The sequence below is a fragment of the Arachis hypogaea genome, chromosome 11, assembly GCF_003086295.3.
Source record: "Arachis hypogaea cultivar Tifrunner chromosome 11, arahy.Tifrunner.gnm2.J5K5, whole genome shotgun sequence".
NCBI lineage: Eukaryota > Viridiplantae > Streptophyta > Magnoliopsida > Fabales > Fabaceae > Arachis > Arachis hypogaea.
The window spans coordinates 146805497-146820415 of record NC_092046.1 but is presented as its reverse complement, the minus strand read 5'-3'; the positions used below and the strand labels follow the sequence as shown (position 1 = coordinate 146820415).

The 14919-nt window shown below is 31.6% G+C and overlaps 2 protein-coding genes across 2 annotated transcripts; one reads left to right on the top strand and one right to left on the bottom strand.

Moving 5' to 3' along the window:
* Positions 1 to 2493: 2493 nt before the first annotated feature.
* On the top strand, positions 2494 to 6040 carry LOC112723443 (nucleoid-associated protein At4g30620, chloroplastic). Its single transcript, XM_025774822.2, has 7 exons — positions 2494 to 2814; positions 3353 to 3507; positions 4851 to 4951; positions 5051 to 5090; positions 5219 to 5290; positions 5596 to 5652; positions 5749 to 6040. The coding sequence occupies exons 1-7, from the start codon at positions 2724 to 2726 to the stop codon at positions 5821 to 5823; spliced, it is 591 nt and encodes a 196-aa protein (XP_025630607.1). The 5' UTR covers positions 2494 to 2723; the 3' UTR covers positions 5824 to 6040.
* A 136-nt stretch (positions 6041 to 6176) lies between these two features.
* LOC112723442 (serine carboxypeptidase 24) lies at positions 6177 to 10278 on the bottom strand. Its single transcript, XM_025774821.3, has 9 exons — positions 9828 to 10278; positions 8401 to 8508; positions 8204 to 8299; positions 8006 to 8098; positions 7824 to 7906; positions 7352 to 7749; positions 7163 to 7258; positions 6894 to 7002; positions 6177 to 6570 (listed from the first exon to the last, which is right to left on the bottom strand). The coding sequence occupies exons 1-9, from the start codon at positions 10081 to 10083 to the stop codon at positions 6427 to 6429; spliced, it is 1383 nt and encodes a 460-aa protein (XP_025630606.1). The 5' UTR covers positions 10084 to 10278; the 3' UTR covers positions 6177 to 6426.
* Between the last annotated feature and the right edge of the window lie 4641 nt (positions 10279 to 14919).

Sequence of the window (14919 nt, the reverse complement as noted above, 5' to 3'; positions counted from 1 at the left end):
CGACTAAAGGAGTCTGCCACCAAGCTACTCCCTTCCTTACGTCGCTACTACTGCAACCACCTTCTCCATGTTCTGGCATAACTCTGCCTTTGTTGTGAAAGAGAACAAGAAGGGTCATTAGGTCTAGCAATAGCAGTGTCTCTCAATCGGCGATTGTAGTGGCGAAGCATGGACCTTGCTGCCTCTGCTTCTCTCTGTATCTCGCTCATCTCTTTGTCCTTAAACTTGACGAATGTTTTTATTCTTTTTTTTCCAAAAAAATCTGAATTTTTTGTGGTTGTTGTTGAATTTGAAGAATTTGATGTGATTGAATTTAAAATAAAAAATTCTAATGTGTTGGTGGTGGCGATGGTGACTATGAAAAAGAAGGCAGTGGTGGTGAATGCAGGATGAGCGCTAGTGTAGTGGTGGAATTAGATGGTAATTTAGAAATTTTATTTAATTATTTAGGGTTTCGGTAATTTTGCTTGCAAAAGCCAATCATTCATGGTACAAATGGTAATTTTCATCTTCTATGGATAGATATATCAACATTTTCAACTTTTATGGATATAAATGGTAATTTACTCATAAAAAAATGTCTGACCAGCCTAAGCAGGTCTGTTTGAACCTAAATTTATCATTTATCCCACTCGGTATGACATTTAATCATAGTTTGGGTTGTGCAGGTTATCCCAAACAAGCCCTGACCGAGTAAGGTCGGCCACGCTGGCACGCCAACAGCTTATTGACGTGGCAAATGAAACTTTTTTTATTTGCAATGTGGTCTATTTCCCTTTTAAATCCCTAATTCTCAATTTTTGTTTCCTGAATTCTCTTCCTCGTTTTCTTTTTCTTCAACCCGATTATCTACTATCACTCTTTCAAATCCAATCATCGATACAACAACAATGTAAAACACCAATAGTTATTATCATCAAAACATAGTAAATCACAGTATAAACTTTTCAATTGGTACCTTCAACTATTACAGTACCAAAGATAAGGAAAAAAAAAACATCATTTCATAACAAGATAAAATGAAATCCAATACCAATCAGTTTATAACACACAATGTTCCAACTCTCTCAAACACTTTCAATCCATCTCCAACGACAATGATTCAACTCACCTCCACCACCACCATATGGCTGACAACAACGATAACATTGATGAAGTTCCAACATTTCCTCCCCCTTCACTTGCAGCCAAGGCCACCTTCTCCCGCCGGAGTTCCACTTGCTACAGCTCCTCGTCCAAGGTCACATTCACCGCCGGTGACCCCACAGAGCCAGCCCTGCCAGTAGCGTGCTACTCCGGCCTCAACTTTCGCGACGAAACTCCTCCGACATGGTGTCAGAGCCGTTCTGGAAGGGGCATGTGGTGATGTTCTGGACAACTTCAATGACGGAGAGTAGGTTGATGAGGACGATTCACATGTGGATGGCAATAGAACACTATCATCAAGAGAGGCGGCTGCTGCCGAGAAAGTTGCTGGAGAGAGAGAGAGAGGAAGATGAGGCAGCGCAGCCAATGATGATGTCAGTGATGGACTTGTTGGAGGAGATTGACAGAGAGATGGGGCTTGAAGGATCGAGGTACATTTTGAGTGATGATGAGGAATTTAGCAAGGATGAGGAAGATAAGGATGGTAATGGTGATGACTGATGAGTTGGAATACAAATTATATAATAGAGATAATTGATGATTCGATTTCAAAGAGTGAGAGTATGACTGTCAAACAGGCTAGTCCGGCCCATTAAACCCATGGGTTAAATGGGCTGGACCATTTAAACCCGCTTTATTCGCGGGCCATAATTTTTCAGCCCAGACCGTTTATGGTCAGTCCGTGAGTTAAACGGGCTAGCCCGTTTATCTTTTTATTTTATTTTTTAAAAAATATTTTGACAAAAAATATTATTTTTAGGTAAAAAATCTTTTAAAAATAATATTTTTTTTAGTTGATGGATCGGATTTTCGGGTCGGATCGAGAAAAATATCGACTAAAAGTGTTACTTTAAAAAAAATTAAACAGGTCACACGTTTAGCCTGCGGTTTAACCCGTCATTTTTTGCGGGTTAATTGGATCAGCCCGTTTAGTCCGAAATTTAAACGGATTTAATTTTGGAGACAAAGCTCGCCCATTTAAATGGATAAACGGGCTGGCAAAATAGGTTTGGCCCATTTTGACAACCCTAAGTGAGAGGAGAAAATGAGATTGAAGAAGAAGATAACAAGGAAGAGAATTCAGGAAATAAAAATTGTGGATTAGGGTTTTAAAAGGGGAAAGAGACTAAATTGCAAACAAAAAAGTTTCGTTTACCATGTGGCAGAAACTAGTCCACCTCAACTTTCTGACAACTAGTGATAGACGAAAATTGTCTGAGGGACTACTATAAGCTCCGGAATGTAACTTCGAGGATAAAATTGAGTAACTATTAACTTAAAGAACCACTTTAAACATCGAGTACAAACTTCAGAAACTACTTTAAAACTTAACTCGTTTTGTGTCGTGTTAATTGAAAAAAAAAAAAGAGAAAAAAAAAATTTTTTTTTTGGGTGTCAACAGAAAAAAAAGGAGATACTATTGTATTTCACTGTCCAGCACCCAATAAATAGAAGGGGAAAAAAAATCCCGTTTATCCAATATCACTCCGTCACTCATCTTACAAAAGAAAAACAAAATAATCGTATCGTATCGTATCTTGTTCAAAACCCACAATTCAAGTTAATCTGGGGAACCAATGGCATCAACAGTTTCCCTAACTGCTCATTTATCAAACATACACGCACCTAATGGACGCAAAAAGTTTTCCCCTTTATCAGCTGCACCATGTAAGTCTTCCCTTCTGTTCGTTTTCATTCCGGTTGCTTCCAAATTCGTTAAAGCTTGAAACTTTTTTCGCTTTATCTTGTTACGTGGGACCTTTCCCTGGTTTGAGTATGACACACTAGTTTACCACCAATTGCTTAGTTTTTAGGGTTTCTTTTCTTGCATTAAGTATCTGTGTCCACTTGAAGCGTTTCTAAATATTGCCCCAAAGGCCATTTCTTTTTGTAATTCTGCTGAAAATTAATTCCATATTGAATTGTTGGTTTATCATAGATTGGCTCGGACTATTATTATTCCAAGTAATTGAAAGCTGGAAATGTTCTTAGTTTTATGAATAAGAGATTTGAAGTGTGACCTAATTTTTGGAAAATATGCTCACATTTTGTAATAGATAGTTTAGAATTAGACTGTAAACAAAGTAGGGAACAATGGGCAAAATTGACAAGGTGGTTTTAGCTTGAATCTATGTATCATGTATGCTTTAAATTGTGAAAAATTTTGAGTTCTTATGAAAGTTTTTCACCAATTGCTGTTCTATAGGTAAATTAAACTCCAATGCAAATATACTTAACACGAAGATACTATGTTGGTCCGGTCGGCAAAGGGTTGGACCTGCTAGTAGAAACTTCCGAGTGTATGCCTTATTTGGAGGAAAAAAGGAAAACGACGATAAAAGTGACGACGCACCTTCTAAGGTTAGCCAATTTGGGTTTCTCTTACTGCCGATCTTAAATGTGAACACGCGCAGGGCGACAAATTTTGCTTTTTGATCCATATTTCCCAATTTACTTATCTGTTTACAGTTTTCGCCATTCACATGCCTAAATCAAGATAACGATTAACTAGTTACCAACTGGCCACAGCCCACATGGACATGTTCATATGACGAAAGCATAATGGGCTTTTTCTTTCTTCCTTGTTTAATTTTCATCATGTTAACTAGGCTAGTAACTTTGAAATTGGGAGATATAAATGCTGTTGTTATGTTTACCCCGGAACTTTCAGAAAAGTCTGGTTAGCCAATTTAGGTTTCTCTTGCTGTCGATGTTAAATGTGAACACGCGCAGGGCGACAAATTTTGCTCTTTGGTCCATATTTCCCAATTTACTTATCTGTTTACATTTTTTGCCATTCACATGCTGAAATCAAGATAATGATTATTAACTAGTTGCCAACTGGCCACATGGACATGTTCATATGACGAAAGCATAATGGGCTTTTCTTTCTTGTTTAATTTTCATCATGTTAACTAGGCTAGTAACTTTGAAATTGGGAGATATGAATGTGTTGTTATGTTTACCCCGGAACTTTCAGAAAAGTCATATGCTTTGATGGTTAGTCTTGTAGATGCATCACTGTCCCAAAGTTTTTAACCATTTCATGAGTGCACAAGTTAACCTCGTGGCTTGTACAATTATACTTTAAGCTGTTTAACTCTCGATGAACAGAAATGGACAGGAATTCACTTAGAAAAAGGCCATTGTTTATGTAGTAGTGAATATTAGGGAGTGGCAAAAAATAAGTGTAGTGGAGATGAGAATGTTGACATGAACGAGGACAGAGAAAACTACAACCAAGATGAAGGAGGTGTATCACCATCTTAGGAGGATAATATGGTGACTCAACTAAGGTGGTTTGAGAATGTGAAAAGAGTAGAGGACCGGTAGGGGCTCCGGTAAGAAATATTTGACTAAGGGTTAGAGGGAGGCCCGAAAAATAATTCTAGGGTAAACAATTAAAAAACCTTGTTCTGAATAGTCTTATTGAAAATTGGATTTTAGATAAGTTTGATGGCTTTCGTTGTACCATGAAGTAAATTCCGAGTGGTATGGGCTTGCTTCTTCTCGCCGTGTGCATGTAGACTAATTAACACGCTTTACTTTTACACTTTTCAAATCTCTATTGAATTAAAAAATTGCAGAGACAGTATTTTGACTATTTTCTTTTGTTTAGTATGTTGTGTATTTTTGTAAGTCTGCTCTGACCAATCCTGATATGCAAAATTTATGGGCTTTACATTATGGTGGATTGCTTTTAGGCAGGAATTTTTGGAAACATGCAAAATCTATACGAGACTGTGAAGAAGGCGCAAATGGTTGTCCAGGTTGAAGCAGTGCGAGTGCAGAAAGAACTTGCTGCGTATGGCTTTCCTCCTAAACAAGTATAACTTTTCCATCTGTTTTGAATCATAAAAAACTTATTCACCATAGACTTTTGTGTCTTTGTTAAATTATACAGAGCAGAGTTTGATGGTTATTGTGAGGGTGAGTTGATAAAGGTATGACACTTGGTCTCTCTCTCTCTCTCTCTCTCTCTCGCACACACACACACACACAGTGCAGTTGAAATAACCTGCAAGTATGTTTTCATTTGTTAACTTGCCTTTTAATGAAGTTTAATTTTTAGGTAACACTATCGGGGAATCAGCAACCTGTTCGAACTGAAATTACTGAAGCTGCTATGGAATTGGGAGCAGAAGTAAGAATTAATTGATTTACAATTTTGTTTCCTTTCCGCTGTCAAATTATATTCAACAGTGGCATATTTCTTTCATGACTATGTGGTGAAATAGGAATCAATATTTTAAAAGTAAAAACAAATATGAAGTCATTCTATATGTAAATTGTTTATTGTTTTCTGTAGCTTACATGAAGAATATTTAAGAAATTGGTAGGCTATGACCCAAATATATGAATTTGGAAAGAATTAAAAAAAAATCTATTCTAGTTAAGTATGACCTTAAGTTCTCATGTATTTATTAAAAAAAAATCCTTGTGTTGCAGAAAGTATCCCTTTTAGTCACTGAGGCATATAAGGATGCACACCAAAAGAGTGTCCAGGTGAAAATCTCTATTTTAAAAAGGATGAATGGAAACTCATTTGCATTTGTTGTTTACTGAAGTGGGAAACTATGCTCTTGCTTATTATGATTGCAGGCCATGAAGGAGAGGATGAGTGATCTTGCACAGAGCCTAGGAATGCCACCAGGACTTAATGAAGGATTGAAGTGATGATTATGACATGAACCTCAATTTTGTCCACAACTATCTCACTCAGAAGAATGCTTATTTGTCATTTTACAATTATTGTAATTTGTGAATTTGCAATCTTGTTTAGTATTCATCTAAGCCCGGATATAATTTCAAATGGTGGATCTGCTATTCAATGTCCTTCTCTTTTGTCTTTGAGACTCTCTCATGATTTCAATTTTGAAAGATCAATTATCCATGGTGTATCTGCACTATATTCTTGTCTTTTTCAATGATGTTATATAGATGCAATGTCTAGCTATCTTAATTCTTAGGCAATAAGATTTGAAAAATAACACCAATGAAAATTCTATGCTGGCTGATACACCCTCCAATTTCATGGGATAATGATGGCCACCAAGTAAATCTGAATTGCATTAAAATAACTAAAATGTGATAAATGTATGAAATGTTACAATTTAATGAGTAGGTGTATATTATCTGTTTAAGCAAATGAGATGGAAAAAAATATTGATATCTGATTGGTTAAAGGAAGAAGAGTTTTCTTCCTCCAACAAGCCTTAGCCTTAAGAATTAGCTAAAGAATGCATTGAGGTGCAGCTAAGTTAAACACTGTAATACATGTCAAGACTTTGGTAGCTTCTTCCCTGCCAAAAATGACTTGAAAAGAATGTGAGCTCTCTCTGGCTGAAACAGAGGTACTTCATGTCCAGCTCCTCTCACTGTTGCAAATGTCAGTCCATCATATACCTCTGTCCATCCACCTACCTAAACAACTCCCCAAAACATAGAAACATCAATGTGAAAATTTTATGCCTGAGTTTTATATGAAAGAATTATGGGTATATATGCCCAAAAATGGTTTTGATTGAGTGATTGACATATATATGGGAGCAAACATTTCATTTGCGGCGAAAAACTTTTTTTCAGTGCAGGTGAAGATCGATGAAGTTAACGAATTCTTCGCTCCAAATTAAATTGCTTTTCGCTCTTAACAAATTCTGGATTTCCAAAAATGAAAATTTAGTCCTTTTTTTTTTGTTTTCATATGTATATTTAAAATTTTGTTTTCAAAAGAAGTTAAGTCTTACCTGTGCACCTGATGAGTACCATGGATACCAAGGAGTTTTAATGGTGAGGTTGAGATGGTTGAGTGAAAACCTTGTGGCTGTAACTGGAACCACTGAATCTGTGTCCCCGCTGCATTATAGACAGAAAGAAGATTGTAGCAAAACATGTTAGCCTACAGAAAATTCATTTTTAAAATGCTCCAATTCCATTTTATATAGTAATATAAAGAAAATGATGAGTTGTACTAATTCTCTTTATTGTACAAGTTATTAAACCATAATATATATACCTGAAAACCCATATTCTCAATCCAGCTGCAATTAACTCTTTGTATATGGGCAATATAGAAAATTCAGAATCCTTCCAATTTTTCAGGAGCACATCACTGTTGGATCAACAAAAGGTGTATAATTTAGAAAACTTAGAAGGTTTGAAGTTTGATTCTCATATGTGAAAATGTAAAGTCAAATAAAGAGACCTGCAAGCAGTCCATTTGTAAGGAATGTTGGTAACATTTGCATGCATTGCTTTCTGCACTTGAGGAAGATTATAATATTTCTCTGCATAATTTTCAGTACAAGGATCATAGCCAGAAATCATATGAAACATTGTAGTCTTTAGCCTTATGCGCCTAAGATTGCTGTTTTGTGATGCTGGGCATGTAGGAGTATAGATACTGTATTGATCAATGTTTCCAAATTCATTGTTGACTGCATAGTTCACAGCATCATTACATTCTTGAGAAGTGTTCTGTGCTTTGAAATCACAATGTTTGATGATAGATTTGTATGAATGATCTGATATCATTGAATGGCTCCACCAATATGTCACAGTTCCAATGCTATCATAGTAGTTATCAGTCACAGCATTTCCCACCTATAGTTTTCATGTTCAATGCCAAGTATATAAATAAATAATACTTAAAAAATGAAATATAAAATTTGACTTACAATGAACCCTTTGAGATTAATAATGTTGGGATGTTCTTTATTATAATCATAGATTTTCTTAGCCAACTGAGGCACATAATGACCTGAACAGAGAGCATAGTAAAGCATTGTTAGCTAGCTTCTATCTATATATATATATATATATATATATGAATCAAGAATCATAACTATTTTTCATGTACCTGCATAACTCTCCCCAGCAATGTAAAAGTCCCTATATTTATACTGTGGGAATCTTGACATCCATTTAACTAGAAAAATCAGTGCATCCTGAGCTGTTACAGAATTGGAATTTATTTCATCATAATTAGTGACATAGAATCTAGAAAAAGTTGACGACGACGGCGACGGCGACATACAATTATATTGGACAAAGTTACCTGTCCTATTGTCCCCAGAAGTTAGGAGATCAGAGCTGGTATTTGTGTATGAAAAACCAACACCAGCAGGTGATTCAAGAAACAGAATATTTGCTTCTGAACAATGCATGCAGAACCAAGTTAATTAGTTAATTAAGGCTATTGTGAAAATAATATAATTAAATGTCATTACCCTTTATTATATATTTAGTATTTACCTGTGTTCCAAGCAAATCTGTTAAGATATAAAGAAGAACCAGTTTTGTTTATCCTGAATGGTCCAATTTCCTCTGATGCCCCATATGCTACTGATGAACAACCAGGTCCTGATCCAGTAACACAAAATATTCTAATTTCGGATAAGTTCCTCTAAAGTGAAAAAGTAAGAGTTTAATCGCTCTTAAATTTTGATACATTAACCGTGTAAAGCATTTTACACAGCCGTGCAATCACATTCGTTTTTTTCAGATGACTATTCATATAATCAATATAAAAGATAATTATTTTTACTGATGTGATATTATGTAATTGAATGTATATCAGAATTAAATTCAATTAACTATTTACTGTTTTACCTTACAATTCTCTTGATGGATTTCTTTTTTTCAATGTTATATGAGCAAGTTGTTATCATGATTATAATTAACAAGTGAATGAGAGTATATGGATGAGCATCTTTTTTGTAGGGACAAAATGGAAAAGATAGTTCAATTCTCATTACTACCATTGTATTGTTCATTGTTTGTTTCTGCTTTCTAAGACAAATAATAATACAAAAAGAGTTAATAAATTATTTGTTTGGACTTTAACGGAAATGAGATGAGATTCTTCCAAATAGAGGAATATAAACATCAGGAATAGAATAGAATAGAATAGAAGGAATAAATAAATAAATAATAGTTCAGTGGCGGTGCATGTTAGCAGGGAACAGTGCACATTAACTCAAAGTGCGCCAGAGCAGATAGAGAAGTCAACGGTCAACGATATATACATACATACATTGATACATACATGTGCTTCAGCCTGGCTTACTCACATTATTCACCATTCAATTCATTGAATTCAAATTATTTAATTACTATTATCATATGGTTGCTTAGTTGTTATAACTTGCATATGGTGTCATTTGATTCAACAAACATGGTTGCCAAGTTCTGTAGCATAGCATTTACAATAAAATACTTAAATTAACATTAAATAATATTTAATTTAATAAAATTTGATATACATAAAATAAAACTTACATGCAATTGTCTTAATCGTTAAATAATTGTCTTAAATTTTCAAGTAAGAATTCACGTACAGTTGTCTTCATGTGAAGTTGATAGTTAAGAATTGTTAGATTTTAATTCAATCAAATATATCAAATCATCTAACGATTCTTAACTATCAACTTCATATGAACATAACTGTACGTGAGTTTCTATCTTTAAATGATATCCATGTTAATGAGTAAAAATTTAGGTGAAGTCGACTTCACGTGAAGTTGATACCTGAGAGCCGTTGGATGAAAATTTAGTCAAATCAGTCAAATTATCTAACAACTCTCAGATATCAACTTCACGTGAAGTCGACTTCACTTGAGTTTTCGCCATGTTAATGAAATTGAAGAAGCAAAGTGAGAATTAAGGAGATATTTATGTACCTCCATTGAGCCAGAGAAGAAGAGGTTTGTTGTTGGGAGAAGAGGGAGACTGAGTGAGCCAGTAGAAGAGTGCTCTACCATGTTTCTTGTTTACACTTACATATCCTGAGAACTGTGAGAATCCGACACGTGGCTGACCCGGAAGCTCTCTTATTCTATCTTCTTCTTGCTCTCTTGTTATTGCCATGGATGATGATGATGAACATATTGTTGCAAACACCATCATATAGAACAACATTGCTGCCATCCTCATCATCTATGAAGGCAAATGTATGTATTCAAGGGTGTGGAATATAAATACTACTAGCTAGTACATATATATATGGTTGTGTATGTACCTTAATAATTATGATTATAATAATAAGATACACTCACAACACATGAGCGAGAGAGAGGGAGCTTAATTAGGCCATGCTTGCAACTTGCATTTTATATGGTTGCGTTTGGTTCTGAAAGACGAGACAAGACATTGATATAAAAAATAAAGACACAAAAATTAATGTTTTTATATTTTTATTTGATAATAAATTAAAATAAATGTTAAAAATTTAATTTATTTTTATTTTTTTATTTAAAAAATAAAAAATAAAAATAATAAAAAATATTTTTTTAATATTTTAATATTTTTTATTAAAATAATATAATATTTTTATTTATATTTTATCTGTTAAATATAATTTTATATTTTTAAATTTTTATTTTAATATTCTGTCTTTATAAACAAACACAACTTTATATAATCACTATTACTATAGTCACAACACTGAATAGAAAAGACAATAGTGTATAGTATCTACCTCTGCAACCCTATCATTCTTAGGTCAAATATCCACTCAAAATCTTCCAACAATAAGCATATAAGAGTTAATTATTTTTTATATGATGGATAAAATCGTGTAATATGTTGGTATGAATTAAAATAAGTGTATTTTATAAATGTGATGCATAATACAAATCGTTACTTACGATTTGTATAACAAAAGAAATCATTATTCACAATTTTATAAATCACATTTTTTTTAAATTAAAAAATTAAAATCGTGACACATAATTTTTTATTTATTTTTATCTTATTTAAAATCATAATTCACGATTTCTGTTAATTTTTTTTAATTTTTTATCTTATTTAAAATCGTTATTCACGATTTCTTTTTATCTCATATCACTGCATTATACTAAAATATTATAATATTAATAAAAAACACTAATAACAACCCAATATAAAAAAAAAATTAGCCACCATATAACTTGTTATTTAATTCCTTTTTGTTTCTTTATATAAATTGATTTAAAATATATATAATCTCTTTCAATTAAAGAGAAAGATATTAAAGAAGAGTCTATATTATCAGAATTAGCTAAAAGAATAAAAAATATACAAGAATAGAGAGAATGGAGGCAAAATTTAATCCATCATATTTCATCATCAAATAATTAAAAAATAAGCCGATTTAACATACAAGGCTACTAAATAACTAAATAGGTAAAAATTAATAATACTTTTAATTCAAGAAGAAGAATCAATTTTTTAAATTAAGAAAATTGGTAAAACGAAAAATTAATTATTTTTAAATTAAGATAATAAAATATATATTTTATAAAAAATATAAATTTAATAGTAATTAATCTTTTAATTTATTATTTCATTTAACTTTTTTATTTTAAAAGATCTAAATTTTAAAAGAAATGATAGTCCATAAAATAAATATGCATGTTATATCTATATTATTACCAAATTATTACATGTTCTTTATTTTTTTTTTCATGGATCAAACTAGAAGATAACAAGAATTTACTCCTACTTTGTAATCATCAAAGGAAGTATATAAATTAAATAAGTCACGTGAAACATGCCAAAAAGACAATAATATTTGTTACAGATTGAACAATCCGGCACTCCATTGAACGTTTATACAGTATATATTACAATGCATTCATTGTGATTTGTGGATATTTTTAGTTTGTCCCTATCTCAGGACTACTAATTTAGAACAATATAATTTATTTATGTGACGCATCTCATCATTATATTATTAGCTGGCTAGTTGTTTTCACTTCATGATGATGATGATGGACTAGGTTAAGTTTGTTTATATGTATGAGACATTGTTAAAATAGAGATATAAATTAAAATATATTTTAGTAGATATAATATAAATAAAAATATTGTGTCAAGAAATATTAAATTAGTATATTTTATATCTATTATAATAGAAAAATACACTACAAAAAAAGAAAGTTATTTTAATATGATTTTTTTTAACAACTATAGTTAAGTGTAAAAATTAATATATATTTTTGACAAATATCACAAATGTCAAAATTTTTATGTTTTTTTAATTTATAATTTGGTTGTAGAAAATTATTCTTCAATTTTGACACTCATTTGTTTTCAACATACTCCGTTATTCCTTTTTTTCGTTGAGTTCCGTCAATTTTGGCATCACACTGCTCTCAGTTTAGGATCATACTACTCATTCTTCATCTTCAAAATCTCAGTTTATTCTTTAGTTTCAAGATCTCATCTCATTCTTTGTTAAAAACTTTTGTTGAGAATTTTTTATGGTCAATAAGTGTCAAAATAAATAGTATTTTTGACGGTTAATAAGTATCACAAAAAATATATTCTCAAATTTTTCTAACAAATTATTTTTTATGGCCAATATTTATCAAAATAAGATTTAAACTTTTTTTACAATTACTTATATGTTAAAAATTATTTTTGATAAAACTTTTATTAACATATTTTCATAGTTAAAATAGTATCAAAATTTATTTTTTGACGAATTTTAATTTTTTTGACACATAATAATCCTTAAAAATAACTTATATTATTGTAGTGATATAAAGATATTAACAAAATATACAATTAATTTTATTTTTTATTATTTTTGTTAAATTTTTATTATTATATTTTTTATTTTTTTAATAATTTATTTTAATTTATTACTAAATAAAATACAAAATATTAATTTTTATATCTTTATTTTTTATGTCTTATTCTCAATATTTTATTTTATTCTATATTCCGAATCAAATACAAGTCTAGTTATCTATTATATATAAAAAGGAATGGAATAATAAAGGGATTTGAAGTTTTGTTTTTTAAGAGCATAATAAAGAAAGTTATTATTTGACCTTCCTAAAGCTAAGCCAGCTAGCCAATGCATTTTTGTTTTCTAATTTTATTGTGCATTTGTATCTCCCTTCAAGGCATTATCATGATATAATAAACTTTACAAAATTTTGTTTCCGAAATATTTTCTTCTGTTTCCAGCTTCCACTCTTATAACATATGATCCGTTCCTTAATAACAATTAAAATTCGGCTTGATTGTTCGTGATTATTTATAGAGTTATGTTAGATACATTAAAATTAACTACTAAAATTAGTTATCAGTATAAAATATATATTAAAATATAAATATATATTAAAAATAAATTAAATTACAGTTATATTTATATAAAAATATATTAATTATTAATTTTAGTAACTAATTTTAATGTACAAATAACATTTTTGTTATTTATATATAGGTTTTAATTGTGTATTTTTTTTTTTAGTTTATTTGTAACCAATAATGTCATTATTGTCAACTTAATAACTAAACCATCATAACATTAATATCATGCAACGTATGTTTATAAAAGATATATTCTACATCTTAACCAAAAAAAAATTATATGATAAATTTGTGAGTTCTACTATTTTTTTGTCTTATAAATAATTTATAATATTCTATATTTATAGAATTATTATTATACTTGTTAAATATTTACTAATTTAAGTGTGGGAATATCTTTTATAAATGTATTGTATTTTCATTTATTTTTGGGTTGACTAGTCACCATTTTAACTATATGCTCTACAAAAACAGTTTTGAATGATGACCTATATTCACTACAACATTTTGAGTCTATGATCACGGTAAAAAATCGTGACTATAGAAAGTTTATGGACACAATTTTCTACCGTAACAAAAAAAAACTATGATCATGATTTTAAAAAAATGGTCTAAAAGAGTCTATGACCTAAAAAGGTGACTATAAAGTATTTATGTTTTCGACGAACTATACGTCAGAAAAATGTTATCAATGTTAGAAACAAGAGAGCAATCTAAAAAAAGTGTTTTGTGTATTATTCAGTCTGATGTAAAGTACAATGTACAAGGGGTATATATAGGTGCCAGAAGAATCAAAGTAATAAAGGTATAAAATCCTACAATTAATATACAGATATGCTATATAAATATAAATGATACTAACTGATCTAAAATGATTCTAATGATTCTCTAATGATTCTCTAACATCCCCCCTCAAACTCAAGTGGGAGCTAAGGATACCATCTTGAGTTTGGATAACAAAGTCCGAAAAAGAGTCGGGTGATGAGCTTTCGTGAAGATATCAGTAGTCTGATCCAGTGTTCCAACAGAAATAAGACGAACAGCATCAATAAGGATACGTTGCCGAACAAAGTGGCAATCAATCTCAATGTGTTTGGTGCGTTCATGAAATACATCATTATGGGCAATTTGAATAGCACTGCGGTTGTCACAAAAAACATCAGTATGGAACGACTGACGAGCACCCAAATCTTCGAAAAGTCAACGAATCGAGGTACTCAGCTTCTGTGCTGGATCGAGCAGTAAAAGTTTGCTTCTTAGCACGCCAAGAAATGAGAGCGTCACCAAGAAACAAACAGTAACCAGTAGTAGAACGACGATCAGTGGGATCACCAGCCCAATCAGCATCGGAGTATGCCTGAAGGGACAAAGAGAAATGGGCAGAAAAATAAAGGCCATGAAATAGAGTGCCTTTGATGTAGCGAAGAATGCGAAGAACTCCCGCATAGTGAGTAGTACGAGGAGCTGGCAAGAACTGGCTAAGTACATGAATAGGATAGGCGATGTCTGGTTGGGTGATAGTTAAGTAAACGAGTCCTCCAACTAGCTGTCAATAGAGAGTGGAATTATCCAAAACAGTGCCATTCATAGGAGTAAATCGAACATTAGGCTCAAGAGGAGTAGACTCAGTGTGACTATCTGTAATTCCGGCTCGAGCAAGAAGATTTGAAGCATATTTAGCTTGAGAGA